The sequence below is a fragment of the Sinohyriopsis cumingii genome, unplaced genomic scaffold (genome assembly GCF_028554795.1).
Source record: "Sinohyriopsis cumingii isolate HCF-2022 unplaced genomic scaffold, ASM2855479v2 utg000972l, whole genome shotgun sequence".
NCBI lineage: Eukaryota > Metazoa > Mollusca > Bivalvia > Unionida > Unionidae > Sinohyriopsis > Sinohyriopsis cumingii.
In genome coordinates this window covers 188979-206481 of record NW_028315949.1, presented here as the reverse complement: position 1 = coordinate 206481, position 17503 = coordinate 188979, and the positions used below count along the sequence as shown (strand labels likewise).

The 17503-nt window shown below is 35.9% G+C and overlaps 1 protein-coding gene across 5 annotated transcripts in view; it reads right to left on the bottom strand.

The window, feature by feature from the left end:
- Window positions 1–534: 534 nt before the first annotated feature.
- Window positions 535–17503, bottom strand: part of LOC149772924 (uncharacterized) — an 84186-nt gene continuing 67217 nt past the window's right edge. For all 5 annotated transcript variants that reach the window (XM_089947090.1, XM_089947089.1, XM_089947092.1 and 2 more), the window contains 3 exons: window positions 16855–16956; window positions 7424–7717; window positions 535–4496 (listed from right to left, as the gene is read on the bottom strand). In XM_089947090.1, the coding sequence (XP_089803216.1) occupies window positions 4112–4496; window positions 7424–7717; window positions 16855–16956 (781 nt within the window). In that variant the 3' untranslated portion in view covers window positions 535–4111. The remainder of the gene's footprint in view (window positions 4497–7423; window positions 7718–16854; window positions 16957–17503) is intronic.

The following is a 17503-nucleotide window of genomic DNA, read 5'->3' as shown; positions in this document are numbered from 1 at the left end:
TCAATATTTGTGAGAATCAATGCTTCTTGGACATATCTTCTTGCTGAAATGGGATAAACCTAAGCAGTGAATACATTTACAGAAATTTCCGTTTAAATATTTTAATCTTGCTCTAAACTTTCTCGAATTTGATGAAACCTTGATAATAACTGACTGAACTGGTTCAATTTATGGCATATATTCATATATATTATAAAAAATCTTTCCTGTGAAATATGACATTTTTTAAATGACTTCAAATTGCAACTGCAGGCTACTGAGCACATATTTACAGATGAATGAACTGCATAGTTGCTTTAATCCTGGGGTTAAACTAATAACTTACTTCAGATTGTTTTGTCACCCATGTAAGGCATAGTTATGGAAGTGGAAACTTAATTTTGACCTGCTGAGTAACATTATCTGGTTTGCCATTAACAGCATCATATATGCCATTATGTATACTAATTGGGTTGCATCAAAAGGCATCTTTGCAGAGTCATGGGTTGAGCAAAAAGATTGTAAAGAAGCTTTCAGAATAAAAATCAAACATCATCACATTTATCATATTCTTTATTCATTATTTTAATAGTCGATGCCAACTAGTTTCAGATTGTTTGAACATTTTTATTTTCATTTCTGTAGCAACTATAAATCTTATAGTACTCACATATGCTGTCATTTTATTCTTATTTTAGCACAATCTCATTCGTACATACATAGCAAAATATTTTCATAGGATTCTTTGCACCAAAAAGGCATATTCTGCATCTTCGGGACAGGATTCACACACTTTGTGAAACGAAAATTTCCAGGGTTTTTTTCTGGATGCAATTGATCTTGTCCAAGGTTCACTAATGATATTTACTGAGGAGAATCAACAACTCTTTAGCTTCAAAAGAGTTGCATTCTTCAAATCAATACCTGATTTCATTTTGAGAGTCTCCCTTAACATTTAAATGAGACATTTGTCCATGTCTGAAATAATGGGATGGATCCCTGAGAAACAAATATAACTAATAAAATTAAAATAAATTTGTTTTCACTTCATTAAAATTTACAGAATATGCAGGTCAACTTCATTTGTGCTTAATAAAATATGCTAATACATAGGTTTTAGAAAGCCATTCAAAGTTATATACCTTGGTATAGAAAGAATAAGAGATTATTTTCTTCAAAATCAGCTCAGGTTTGTGTTCTTGTATCTACATTTAATGTGATCTACTGACAGTATCATTGTCAAGTTCATCATTTTCCATCAGTTGGTAGATTTCTAAGTATTTATTAAGATCTGACATTACATTTTACCACAAAGTGAGGTTGGAGTGGAACTGCATAGTCCATACATCAGAATTAAAATACAATATAAAATAAAAGTATTTTGAAACATAAAAGATATAGATATTTTATGTACAAACATACAGACAAATCTACAGCAACAGATTTTGTCCAGTATTTATAAGAATGAAATTATGTTAGATATATAAAGAGTAATTTTTTTTCATCTATTTATAATATGAGAATTTAAATGAATGTCACAAGTCCACAGAGATTTCAAGATACAATTCGTAGCATTAGATATTCTTGTCATCATCAAGAACACATATTTTCAAATCACTGCTTCAAAACTGAATACAATGTAGCTTTCAAACATATTAGAGGCACTGTTCCATCTTGGAAGTCTCAATAGAAAATGAAGATTATTATTTTAACTAGTAACTAGTTTTCTTTTCATACATTCACTAAAGTGTGTCCACAGTGGATTGCAATACTCTGTACAGCAATGAGATTTGAATAATCTAATTTTGATATTCAAAGAACAATTTCTAAATTTACGTAGATGAATGTTTGTTTGAGTACATAAATATGTACTGTCTCATCATATCTTCATCATCTGACTGAATGGATTTTAGAATATGACTCAAATACATATAACTATTGATATATGTAACATTATGGCCATTAAGATGTACAGTGGAAGGAGATGGTAATTTGAAATAAGCTGATTGAAAGACCCTACATACCGATTTTTTTGTATTATAGATGACAACATTTTAGCTGATGATTTGGGGATATGAGCTAAATGTTTAAGTTCTTTTCCTTATAACTGGATGATTTTAAAGTAGGACCAACACTTTCAGTGAACTAAGTGACTTGCACCCTCTTCATCATCTTATTGCATCTCAGTTTTGTCCTTGAGAAACCTGAATATTACAATTCTGAATTGCTAGAACAAGCCATAATTTGTACTGTCAACAACTGCATGTATGAACTATCTCACAGTAGAACATTCCAGAAAATTCCCATGTTTGGAAGCTATGTTTTGCATTTGATGTCATTCATTGCAAGAACAATCCATTATTGATGAATAAAATCAAGTGTAGCATGGACATCCACAATGGACCTGTCACTGAGGTCTAGGGCCCTAAAACAGCAAGCAGATATATCCACAACAGTAGATAGCATTGCTTGTTGTTGCAAGCATATTTATCAGTCACTGTGTATGCATGGCACATTTATGATGTGTATATACACATTTGTGGTAGGTAAAATAAGTTTTGGCTAAGCAGAAACTACTAACTTCTGAAAGAACAATAAATGAATTAGCACAAGCCTATTTTAAAAGTTTTCAGATAAATTTTTCTCAATTTATCTCCGGCCATGAAAACGAGAGGAAATCCTGTTTCTTTTCAAAATTTAACTCCTTGCAAAGCACAAAACTTCAGCAGAACCCATGCAAACATATTACTGGGAAGTAAGAAATGATACAAACAACAACTGTATCTCCTCTTAACTGGAAAAAAATCTAACTCCCAATCAGTTTAATTGCAACTCAGGTATTTTTGTGCAATCAGGTGGCAGATGAAAGGTCCCCATTTTTACTTTTCAATATTTGCAAAATTAATGGGATTTTCCCCAGGTGGGAATAAACCTATTCTTTGTCACAGCTTTATCCCCAATCTCCTGCTAGCATGGAAATCCTGTTGGTACCAAATTGATGCATACTAGCTGGTTGTGTCCTTGAACACTTGTATACTTAATACAGGTAATTAAGAACATTCTCAACTGGCTGCTGAATTTGAGCCAGCAGGTAAGTACCAAATGAAGTAGTTTGCATCCAACATGACATATCAATTATATTGCTACAACAGTTGAGTAAAAGCGATAAAACTTAATCTGTTTTGTTATGATTCTATAATCATAAACTATAAGACAGAAAGAAGAAAAATCAACGTGTTTAATAAAAGTAACAAATAATGTATTTCACAATAGAATACAAAGTGAAAATTTAAAAGCCACTTATGGCATTGTTAATTAAATTCCAAATAAATATAAATATTATATCACAAATCCAAAACATATAGACTGTTCCAAATGAATTCCAATAATCTTCAATGTGTTGATATACTAATAGCCTTGAATGAGTTGAAGTACCAATAGTCTTAAAGTACCACAATGATATAATCCAGGATGTCTTTGAATAAGTCCTCAATAATTCCATAGTAGTGTATTAGTCCAAACAGTCAATGAGCACCTTGTAATTCCAATGAAATAATTTAAATAAATGATAACTCTCAAAATGTAACTCAGCATAACTAATGGTGATTCCACAGACCAAAATTAAAACAGAAATGAATAATTTTGTTTACCATAACCTTATATAAAACAAATGTCACAAGTTCACTTATAGAACAATACAAGTTTGTAAATAAGGCCAGACCTTGAATTCAGATATCAGTAAACAACTTATTTATAACTTACAAGCATACCAAAAAACAGGAATAAACAGAAACTCTATCCTCAATCATGTCGAAAGGTCAAGCACACAAAACAAATTAAATATACATAACAGTTCACTACATACTCAACATAGAGTAATAACAATCATGACAGTCAAATGCTGGCTTGAAATTATCAATGCACAATTCATACAAGTTGCATTTAAATGAATGTAAAATCTATCATGAATGAGAATAAATAAGTATCACAACTTATAAGAAACCGTTTCTCTGTATCTTAATGAAAGAATGTAGTAAGCTGTTTGATGTATCGTCCACTTCTGTCCTCTCTGTAATACTGCTGGATGCACTTGATGACCATTAGGTTGTAATTGCTGAAGACATTAGAACAATTATTTACCATGTCGACGTATCCTATTGTCTCTCAGCATATCCTTCTTATGCCAATAGCTTCCATTTTCTGTTGGAATGTAAATGAGAAGTCGACAATCAGTAGGAAAGTAAACAGAACTGTTGGGCCTGTTGTCTCGTTGCATTATTTCAAGTCCAGCATCAACAAACCTATTCATAACCATTTCATCTCCTTGCCTAAATCTAACTAAGTTATCCACTGGAATTCCTTCCCCAGGTGCTATCTCAAACAACCTTGGTTCAACCGCGATCAATCTTATTTCTTTGGTTCCTTTATTTTTTGAAAGGAAAGAGACAATGACAGACTGCAATAAAGATACGAACATTGGCTCTGGCATTTGCTGCAATATTTTACTATCTGGACAACTGAAAAACAAAACAACACAGTATGAGATACTGAGTAAACTGCATGACCTAAAACATTACTAAGGAAACAAATGATATTATGACTAAAGTGAAATGGAAGACTGACAATGTAAAATGAATGCCTTAAAATTAAATAATGTCAGTTTGACATGCAGATCATAAATGCCCCACAGACCCCCCCCCCCATGCTCTTTCTATGTAACCAGAATCTGTAAACACCCTGAGTATGGTTTTAATATTGTTAAACATGCATAATATATGTATTGACAGTTTAAATCGCCAAGCACTACACAGTATTACCTTGTCTATAAATAAATGAACAGAAACAACATTTGGGTAAATATTCTCTAGCCTTGATTGATATTGTACAGCATCCACTTTTCAGTTGTCTTTCAGAGGCTAATCTATTTAAAGAGAAAACTTCTACTGCAATTAATTTTGTGATCCTGTTCTAAAACTGCTATATCACACAACTTTAAAACTGAATTGCAGCCTTTATTCTGGACAAGTAAAGTAACATTCGTTTTTACAGCTCCTAAAGTCATCACCTTCAGACAATTATGTCATGTCACCATTATCTTAGTTCCAGGGTGATAATAATGTAGAATAAGAACAGCTACATCATGTGTGCCTATATAGTTTGATCAAATGATTTTCAGATATAATCACTCAGTTGTGGATCATATAACCAGATGCTCTTGTTTATACAATGCTCAATGCAGAAGTCTCAATATGGATCTTGCATTACACATTATGTCTAAATAAGGTTCTTTATCACTTTATCAAAATCAGCCTTTCCTGTTATAAACGCTTAGTCTTGGGTTTCAGTCAGAAACACGCGATCACGCTGTTTGCTATTAAATGCATTTTCACAATTTTCTGTGCAAAGATGAAGATACAATTATTGGAGTAAAAGCAAGGTAACAAAATGTTTATTATATCAAGGATTAATAAATTCTTAATAGATGGTACCTTTATGACAATAAAATGATTATTGTATTTAGTCATTTTCACAGTCATATCTATGCTCAACAAAAATTCCACAGAATGCTATGTTATGATGCCTTTGCCATGGCATAATCCAATCAGAACATACCCAGTGATTACATAGCTCGCTTCTATGCAGCTCTGAGTAATCTCCAGTAGCCAATGCAAACATTCTCATACACAAAATAAGGTGAGACTAGAATAAGCCTGATATTGAAATATTGTCTTTTCTAACCAAAATTTTCAATGCATTTTTTTACGCTGAAATTTTTCATGTTTTAACTTTTCATTTGCAATATATAAACCAATACTGTGTTGATAGACCATGAAATGACCTACCTAGTTAGCTATCTACCATCCAGCTACCCATTCACTCACCCATCTACTTTTCTGTCTACTAAGACAGGTCATAAAAGACAATAAAACAATAAAAAGTACATTATTATTCATTATATCAAGGCAGAGTATAATGCTAAATCATTTGCTCCTAAAATCTTCTTGACAAGTATAATAATGGTTTGACTGTTAGAAGTACAAATTTGACAGGTTAAGGTCCAAAGCTTATCGTATGCAAGAGTGGCAGCCACAAACAGTCAATGCATTCATAATTACCTTGATTTGCCACCACAAAAGAGGTCTCACATGAAAGAGTATGCAGCACATTTTTCACCTATTTAATTCCTAAAGTCATTCATATGTCAAATATACAGTAAATCTGCTGAAGAAAACCTAAGACACCATACTATGCATAAATAGGAACATATAAACTGAATAAACAAGTTTATTCTTACTTCCAAATGTACAATATGTAATAATAAACGGCCTTCTGAGTAGGCTAGGATGTATATAGGTCAAACATGGAAGACTCCATCAAAGATAGTAATAGTTTAAGCTCATGTTATCAAAGCATAAAATATAGGATACAATAACTTTCTTTGGCTGTAATATCTGGTAGTAGTAATAGAGATGCATCCAATTATCAGGTTTCATGATTGCAAGATACAAATCAACCAATAAACGAACCTAACACAATAAGTCACGCAAGCATGAAATATGTAATGTGATCCTCTTTCTGCTATAAGGATGTAGAATTTATCAAGATAGATTCACTCGCAAAGCTGCATGATTCTATATTGAATAATATGCTTGAAATGTCTAAAGCTTATATGATCATAAGCTAAATGCAAAATCTTGACCAAAAACTTAAATACAAATTACCATGCACTTCTCTTGTTGCAATGTACTAGAGTGTAAAAAAAAAAAAAAAAAAAAAAAAAAAAAAAATCAGGAAAAAGCTGATCATGGGGTAAAAAGCTTAACCTATACCAGGAAAAGGTCATAGTGACATATTTTGTGATAAGGTATGGTACTAGCAGAGACATATGCAAACAGTACGATGATTCTAAAGTGAAGAGAGTCTGAGAAATAAAACACAATATTTAACCAATGTCCACAAATGTGAAATATAGGTTACAACAACCTACATTTGCAATGAGGGTGTAATATCCATCAAGATGTAGCCCTAAGTTACATTATTCCAGATATAACAATATTTAATTTTAGTATTTATAATATATGCATGAAACCTTTGAGAAGAAATGTAACTACCAACAGACAACTAATGTATATGTACACAGTTATTCAAGCAACCCCCTCCAATCAGGTTAGTGATATGAATTCACTGTAAACTGTTCCATTGAGACCTAGGAAGAAAGAATGGGAGCGTACATATATGTACATACTGTTATCCACACTGATGCCAACATAAAACCATATCTATGCAAGATATATGTTCCTGATAAAAGTCACACTTTTAACACTAAATGTAAGAAAGAAGCATCAAAATACCACAACAAGTCAGTTTGACACCACAGAACTATATATAGGCAATTTAGTTTGCTAAATGCCTAAAATTACAAGAGTAGTGAGATTATACGTACCCTAATAATAATGTCCTCAGTCTGTTGATTGTGTCACTTGCATGTTCAAAGAATGAAATAACATGCTGCCTGACAGCGGACTCAGCCATATTAGGTACGAAGTCAGAAACATCTCCTGCTGATCCAAAATGAAACAATCCAGCATCCAGTAAGTCAAAGAAAATATGTGTTCTTACAACTCCAAACAAATGCTTTGCTTCAGATACTACGATATCTATACTCGTCATCATTCTGCAAGTCTCATTTCTGATGATCTTTCTGTATAGGTTGATGAATGTTGAGTCATATTTAGACCTGCAATAATCAAATATTGTTAATTTGCTCATTAAAGTCGACATCCAATAATGCAGGGATCATACAGATCAGGAGAACTTAAATTCATTGTCTTTTTTGATGGGTTTTTTACTGACCAGTTGTCAGTTTTTGATGAACTACTCTCAATATCAAGTTTTCAACTTTCTGTAAATTTAAATACAAAAGATACAAATAAAAGCAATATATATATATATATATATATATATATATATATATATATATATATATATATATATATATATATATATATATATATATATGTGTGTGTGTGTGTGTGTGTGTGTGTGTGTGTGTGTGTGTGTGTGTGTGTTTGATTATGATTTTTAATGTAGCTTTAACAATTTTCCAGTCATATCGCTAAGATGTATGCAGTGTGGCAGTTTAAAGTGATATCTAGCACGGGGGCATCATGCTGCAGACTTGTAGCATCATGTCCCACTCAGTCACATTATCTTGAGACCAGGCTGACCAGTCCTAACACTAATCTCTTAATGCTTAGTGCCTAGCGATATATATATATATATATATATATATATATATATATATATATATATATATATATATATATATATATATATATATAATGAAATATCAAAGGCAAATTATAAATAAGCCATTGTAACTGGACACAAAGTTTAAAACACTGGTCTTTAGCTGTTGTACTTTCTCCTCCTGCTGCAGCCCTGTTTTCAGTTGCTGTTGTTTTTCTTTTTCTTTTCAGCTGAATCTGCTGGACTGAGACAATGTTTTGATTGTTTCTTTCTCTTCTGCTTCATCTGCCAGTTTGGTTTCTGCCTTGATAAAGGCTGCTGAGATCCATAATATTTCAGCCTTCAACACAACTCTGCTTTGCATGAAGCCATGTCACCAACCTGCACCCAAATTGTCATTCAAACAATTTGTTGAACACCCTGACAAGGTTTAAACTGGCATTTATGATACAGACAACATTGATGGCAAAGATTTAAATGAAGTTGTTTGCATTAACCCTATGAACACTATATCAAAATAGCAGTCCCGAGTGTTTTCATGAGTTATACATTTTGCTTGAACACTACACTAAGCACTGTTTCTAGGTCGTATCTTTTCTCAGGAACTTCTTGTTTTCTTTTGTCTTGAAGCTAACTATTGCTGAATATGCATGCATTAATTACATCATGTGAAAGTCATGCTATGCACATTGTTTACTTACTTCCTATGGATTCTGATAATGACGGAATGGCTAGCAGATGGATAAAATCAATCTATTTCCAATCCTCACACAGTAATATAAAATTCTATTTATGATGTACACAAATGGAATGCAGCATTTTCTTTAATACACGTGAGATACAAATTCTTGATTTACCTCAACACTTATTTCTGAATAGTAACATTTTCACATGATTTTATTTGGATGGAAAGCATATCTCAGCAAATGATCTGTACAAGTAGTATGATAAATTAAACGTCACTACATCAGTACTAGTAATAAGCGAGAAATTTTTAAACTTTTGGTTGTACATAATAGACATTTTTTTAAACACATTTTCTTCTAATAGTGTCATATCCTGGCAAAAGCATGGAAAACGAATTGAGATATTCATTTCTCAACGACCTTCAATGGCATTTAATGACTATGCAAACCCTATCATTGAAAACTGTGAATAGTTTAATTAAACATAACATGATATAATGGAAAATTATGAATAATTGTTTCGGACAAGTAATCAAACATGACATGCAACAATATAATGTTGCTATTAATTCTTATCCAACGTGTCTAATCCATGCTGTAAATACTTTTATCAGACTCTCATTAAACATTACCTGCAATAATGGAATACTGATAATAAATTTTATCAGACATCCATTGCAGAAGACCTTTAGTAATGGAATACTGATAATTTTCATCAGACTTCCATTACACATGATCTACAATAACATGAATACTGTTTATCTGACTTTCCCATGGAATACTGTGAATACTTGTATAGACATTTCTATTAAACATGACCTATGATAATGGAATTATGGGAATAACTGTGTCATGCTAAAATGGCAGCGGGTCAGATTCATAATCCAATGATTGTGACTCAATACCCATTCAGGCCAGCCCATGTTGGCTGCTTGGAAAAACACTCATCTCCCATTTCCTTAGCAACATATTACTAATAATATGTTCAAAAAGTGATGTTAAAACCAAGAAACTAAAATCTGCTACAAACATTGCACAGAGGCAATGCACAGTCAGAAACTGTGACACATTGTTTTTTTTATTTCTGATATATGGAGGAGGATACTACTTTTAGCTAAAGGGAGCTAAAATTTGTATGCCGACCTATTTGGTGGTGGGGCAGATAGATTATCCCCTTACATATAAGACTTGGTGGCACAGTGTACTAATATCCAAGTTATTAGCGAGCGGAGGGCACTCTCCTATGGATATAGGTGCGGGGATGCTGGGAGGGTGTATGTGTATTATGATTGGGTAAGTATTTATGAAGAAACATATTTTATTAGGAAAAATTTGTTCCTTCTTCAAATACATTACCCAATCATAATACCTTAGGACAGGGGTCAGCAACATATGGCATGTTTACCACAAGGTGGCATGTCAAGAGTTTTCTTATTGCACACAAAGGGCAGGTAAAAATCTTATTTTTAACTGTGTTACTCTTTTACTGGTGACACGCGCTCGTTAATTCTGTAAATAATCCGGAAAAGTGGCACACTATATAAAATAGGTTGCCGACCCCTGTCTTAGAAGAATAGGTATAAGGTGGAGGGAGGTACATCCCCTTAACCTGGAGATAACATCTCCGGTCCCCTAAGGTATTGAGATACCATCCAAGGTCACCTAAGGTATTGAGACAACTTCTAGATAACCTGACTGGAAGAGACTCCATCTGTCAGGACATGGCTTCGAAAGGGAAAAATTTCCCCCCACAAATTCAGGTGAAGTCATGAAGCCACGTCTTAGGAAGCTGCTGATTGATCTGGAAAGGATAACTGGTGAGTTGCGGATATAGGTCCTACCAGATCATATTAGCCTCTCTGGGATCACAGATCCTGGAGATAAAAGCTGCAGAATGTGGACTCCGATCTCCATCCCACAGCCTGACTGATATCGCTTAGCAAAGTTTCGGTCTGATGTTAGGTTGGTTGGGACTACTAAAACCTCTTGAGCTGAAATGTGCAAAGGTTCACTGAGTTGGGGTTATTTCACTGTGTGACGAGTGAATAACCCCCTTACTCCAGGATGTGACAGTCTGATCCGATCAATACTCCTGTACTTTTATGAGAAGCAGAAAGAGGCATGATCTTCCTCAATGCAATGGCTCTGTTTGTATTACTGAATCACCTGAAAACCCAGACTTCACCTTGAAGGAGGCCATTAGTTGATGTGTACAGATGAAACAGAGGGTTCGTGGCAAACGTTTAGCACCCCTGGAAGAGATACGGTTCTCAGCAATTAAAGAGGATGCCATCATGAATAAGAATGACCCATCTTGTCAGAACCTGCATGTAAACTTGGTCTGCTGATAGTGCATGTATTTCAAGAATTCTGCCTAATGTCAAAATAAAGCAGTTCTTGTATGAAAAGGAGTGTCAGAGAAGCCACTGAAAATGGTTCAGAAGGTGTCTATCTAGCTAGGTTAATACCCAAGATAGGTTCTCCTTTGGGTCTAGGGTTAACATATCTGGCCGTGTATACACAAGGTTGCTGAGAAGGTCGGATAAGTCCTGGGGTTTAGGCATTCCCAATTTTCGCAAACAGGCCCACCAATGGTCGGGTCTAATTGGGTACAAATCTGAGTAAGAACCGAGGGATAGAGAGATCATTCCTTCTGTACTAGTCAATTGTTCTGTGACGAAGGGTTGCTCAGTTCATTGAAGAGTCCCATGATTTGTTGACCCTGTATGGCTTGTTGATGACAACACCGCTTCAAAAAGTCCCACTCCACGACACAAAGGTCTGGGGACTGGGGTCCTCAAAGTTGAAGATAAATCACCATTGTATGACTGAGTTCCTCATTGATGTTTAAGATAAGTCCCACACCATGATGCAAAGGTCTGGGAATTTTAGTCCTCCTAGTTGCTGGAGATAAATCACAATGTACAATTTAGATAATCCTTGTTGTTAAGATAAGTCACCACTGTTGAGTTGTTCGACAGAATGAGAACTCCTTGCCATCTAAATATTCTTGCCCCCAATGAAAGGCTTACACAATGGCTATCCTCTCCAGAATTATGGATATGAAGATGTCGTTCCTGGGAGAGCATGCACCGATGGTGTGGTGGGAGGGCTCCCCAGCCTTTCGTACTTGCATTGGTACAGACTGTAAGTTTGAGCAGGTGGACATGTAGAAGCATATTCGTTGTGTTCCAGGTTAGGTTGCTTCCATTTCCACCAATGGTGCCTCAGTTGGGTGCAGATTTTGAGAGGATGATCTAGAGAGCAAACAAGATGACTCAATTCGTGCAGAAAAAAACAGTAGCAATGCAGTAGAAGGCGACCTAGGACCATAATATCCGCTGCCAAGTGGAACAATCTTGTGCAGATATAATTCCTTAAAGAAGGTGCTACCACGGATCGCTTCAATGCCCAATCCAGAGAGAGACAAAATATGGTGCCTGTGTACTGAAGTCCATACCTGGGTGAACGAATCATAGTGATGCTACTAGGTCAGATTTTGTTTTTGATGAGAAGTCCACATTGGTAACAAGGGCTATTATGACTGGTTAGAACTAACCTGCTGATGTTTCTGGAGGGTGTTGTCCAGGTAAATTGATGTTTTCACCATAGATATGACCCGGACATGTGCCATTACTTGATTTGTCAGACGAGGGAAATCCCTGGGGCTGATGTTTAGCCTCAATTGGGGTGCCCTGAATTGATAGACGATGTTATAGGTGGATCGCAGGAACCTTGTGGGAACCTTATGGAGAGAGGCATAAAGGTATACGCCATCTAAACCAACAGTGATGGCAAAGTCTCCGTTATGGATATTGTTTAAAATGCGCTGTGGTATTTCCAGTGGGAACCAAGGGGCATGGATAAATGGATTGAGGGTGCTTAGGTCGTTTGCCTCTGGGACCAAGAAAAAGGAGTGGAACGAATGATACAACCCACTCTGTGCCATATCTGAATGGTATGAAATTGTTGGTGCTTCGATAGTGCGGATTTCAGAGGTTCGTGTCCTATGAGTGGCCCTTGTGTGCTTTTGTCGATTCCCCCTACCATCCGTGCATTGACGTTGTGTTTGTAGAAGGGAGGGAAATGTGTTTTCTTGATGGCTTGTTAGCATACTTCATCCATCAGGACGTTAAACAGAAGGTAGAGGATAAAGGCCATGCTCTTAGCTTGAGACCGACTCCCATGCATGCCCTGGGATATTTTGAGTGGAGAAGATATGGTCCGTCGGTTGGAAGATATCCCAAGAGAACAAAAGTCCAACAACAAAGTCATGGTAACGATAGTGCCCACTAACTGCATAGTGTCAACAAAGGCCATCTGATCCATATGTATGGAGTGTGGCTGTGTCATCTCCAACCTGGCAAGATCTCTGTCAATGCTGGGGTTCAGAATGAAAAGCTGGTGAAGTGCAAATGTCACAACCTCCGATGAATTGATGATTAAGCTGGCTAGAAAGTACATAACTCTCCCAAAGTGTGAACATAACCAAAGTCAGAACCTAACATTCATCGTAAGATCAACAGGTGCTGCAGCACTGTTCCCTGTTGTTGATGGAGTTGTCGGAGGAGGACAAAACTCTGGGGGTGGAAAAACGTCATCCATGGAGGTTCGGAAGGCAGAATCTTCCCATGCCATCGTGTAGGGTAGAATAGATGACGGTACTGGTAGAACAAGCAGCAGCATCTTGGTTGTGTGAATTGAGGCTACGGTCCCCCGTAAGGCATGAGATTTACATGACAATGAGGGACAAGGTCTGTTGCTCATTAAACTCATATAAGGCTCTTAATTGGAAACCATGACTTTAAGGCAGTCACTGAGTAAAGAGACTCTTCTTGTTGTAGAGTGTAGAAGAATTATGAAGCGACATCTGTTGAAGCATGAGGATCTACTCATGGTATCATGCCGAATCAGTATTGCAAGGTGGTATGAGTTATACTGTTCCCAGCACACATCTCTGTAAGTTTGGTTTGATGTACTGTTAGCACGGGCTGTTATTGACTGAGTCCGTAATACTGATGCTTGGCACTTCGTGATCCCTAGTATATGGCCTAGACTAGTCACAATGGAAATAGGCCATCCATATAACGTGTCCGTATGTCTGCTGAATGAGAGGGAACTTGACTGTTTGTTAGATCTGTCCCATTCTGTAGGAAGAATCAAGTTATACCCCGAGGAGGCAATGTATAGGGGAGTTCCACAAATGACAAATCTTGTGGCCGTGGTGACTTGGGTACCAGAGCTGTTTCCGATCGTTTCAATGTTTGGCGCTTCGTGGCGAAAGGGTACGTAGAATTAGCTCCCTTCTTCCCATAAAAAATTTACACCGAGGAAAAAATCATCACGCAGACTGGTGATGTCTTTGGTCTGAGCTGTATATTGTTTGTGCTTTGCCCTTAGTTCAAATCTGCTAAGATACAATAGAGCAAAACGGATAGAGCTGTAGCACTGCAACTGTCTTAGAATGCAATGTCTGTGCAGAGCTAAGTCACTAAAAGGTTGACCCAGAAATTAACAAGTCTAATAAAGCATGGAAGCATACAGGTAAAATCTAATGACTATACCACCCGTTTATAAAGCTGTGTGCCTACAAATGTGAAGTCTTAAATTCTGTGTGGGCGCAGTGCTATACCATAGCTATGGGCACCCTACTATGAAAGAGAAGATTAAAGTCTGCCACAACAAAGTCTACCAATGTTAAAGGCCAGTTTCTAAGCATGGAAAGTGGGAAGTGGGCAGCCTGTTTACCACATTTATCTGTGTATGTAATGGGCACTGTGAAAACCTTATGTAGATATGACTTCCTGTTCAGAAGAAGTAGCAACAACAAGATGTTTTTCAAGATGCTGCTGACAGAAAAGCACCAGTGTTTACTTAGTACCGACGAGACACCATGAAAAGTCTATTAGTGAAATCTTCATGTTGATACGATAATCCACCAAGGTTCAGTAGTGATAATATTTTCAAAATGGTTCCTATTGTAATTTAGGACCAACTAAACATTGGGGTGAATGTTTGTGTAAAGTTTCATGGCAATCCTGCAAGTAGCTTAGTAGGCCATCCCAATGGTGGTTATGGTCAAACAGCTCAGATCAACTCACAACTTTCTACTAGAATAGGCTGGTTTGTCAATTTAATGACAAGATCTGATTGCAAGATAATTAATTTGCTCTTGCTTTTTCTCTACCTCCTTGAACTGTAAATAAGCCATCTGGACCTGTCTTCAAACACTGTTGTGCATGCAGTATCAAAGCTTAGCAAGAGAACCAAGTGGGTCTGAGATCACTCACTGATAAACATCTCCCTAACTTTCAAGTGCAGGAGCAGCCGGACAAGAACTGAGTTAGTAGGATACTTTCTGTAAAAATGTCTTCCAATGCTGTTGATAAAATATGTTGTTAAAATGTTTTTCCATTTCTTGGTATCTCCATTAATATTTGATGGCACATCAGCGTCATTTGCATGTATCTAAAGGTCATTATATGCCACAATGCTTCCTGCAAAGTTCATCAAATTTTGCTAAAGGGTTTTTCCAATATAAAGTTGTTGGAATGCTTTTCTTGTAATGGTTGCCATGCTTAATTGTGGATCAGTATTACTTATATGCATCTGAAAGACCTTCATGCCAGAGTGATGGTCAGATTCTGTTGAGTGGTTTTTGAGAAAGAGTTATTTCCGGGCCTTTCTATTTGATGTAATGGTGGCCATATTTGTTGGCAGATCAGCATCATTTGTACAAAGGACAAGCTTGGATAATGGCTGATTTATGCCCCCTAATTAGTGATACAATAAAGGGTTTGTAAGCCTATTTATGGTCATAACATAACCGCTATATGTTCCCTGCAACATGTATACACAACATAATGAAATGTTGAAATAAACAATAAAGTTACTGAAATGGGAAGTGTTCATCCAAAATCTCAAATTTTGCAAATTTTCTGCATCTTCAAACTCCTACAAATACTACAGCCGAACTTTTTTTTATACTTTATGTAACCAACTTGCACTTGTGAAAATTTCATATTTGTTCTCATCTCTAAAGAACAGAAAAAAGAGAAACCATGTTCTTAGTTCACCAGTATAATATCCATCTCCATTAGGCCCTAAAAAGCCTTCTTCACAGCATAACAATGCCATTTTCATAAGTTTCTTCAACACAGTTGACACTCCAATGTCAACTGACATTTGTATTTTTGGTTGCATTCTTTTTTTCTTTTGTTCCTGGTACTATTTTGGGACCAGCTTGAGCACAAATCATAATCTTAATTTTGGGATTAGAATTGCTTAGCTAATTATAGACAAGGCACGTGAAGGAACTCAACCTACAAGAAGAAGAAGTCAATTATTTTAGTTTTCATTAATGTGTTGGGATCGTGGGTTTAAAGTGCTTGCCTTTGCCGATCACTGCCATCTTACCTCAGTCCGCGTGGGTTTGAGTATTGGACTTGGCCTATGTGGGTATGTGAGAAAGTTTGTCAGTAGCTTCCCATGTGTTGATGGCTTTTCCCCAAGATTTTTCAGGGAAATCCTTCCACCAGTTATACTGGTTGCCATGTGTGGACTATCATGTGGTGTAAAATGGCATTAATTCCACAACAACAACAACTAAAGTAGTCTGAATAAATGGAATGACAGATAATAAAAATACATGTGTATTCCTTCAATGTCTTGATCATCTTAAATTTGCAATTATTATTTTCACGGATTTGGCAGACCCACCCTATATGAATTCACAATCTTGAAACCTGAAAGCCATGCTCAGAATATAAGATAATAATGTGAATAAAACACAAACCACGAAAGTTCTGAAATCAGCTATGAAACCAGTTAAAATGCAACAGCTTTAGTGTCATTCATTACCTTTCCCCAAGGACACATTAAGGCAGCCAACCCAGACTGAGTTCAGTCCAAGTTAAATTTAACAAACTTAATATCTTACTTGATGTAGATGCCATCATTCAGGTACTCTCCATTAATATGGCAGAAAGGGTTCTCATTGGGGATACCGCCTGTAGCTTGAGGTGCAGGATTGGTCAAAATCCTGAAACAAGAATTTTTTGAATAAATATAATTGTTCTTTCAACCATTATTTAATTAATATATTCACCTTCAGTTTTATAAATATTATCAGAGATTTCTTACAAAAGTAGTTGGGTCTTTTCTTTTCTTAAAATGAGAGAAGAAAAAAAAACATTTCTGGCAAAAGGAGCAAACTTTTGTCTCTCGTTCTAACTAAAGTTTTCGAAAAGTAACTCTCAAACTGATTTCTGGTGTATCATGAAAAATGCTAATAACATTCATTCCTGACATTGTAATGACTCTATCTGTTGGGCACAAAAACAACCTAGTAAAGACCTGACCATCTTTAATAAACAGCAATAATAATATTTTTAGCTGCTTTAGTAAATGTCAGGTTAGCAAAATTTTCATTTCATGCCAAACAGACAATAGAAATAATTAAAATACCATTTCAAACTTACCATCTATTCAGGGAGAGTAGTGAGAACAAGACTTTCAAGAGTGTCATCATGGCAGCCATAGCACATGTCTGATTTGCACCATTTTCATTTAGGACCAACTAGGTGTCA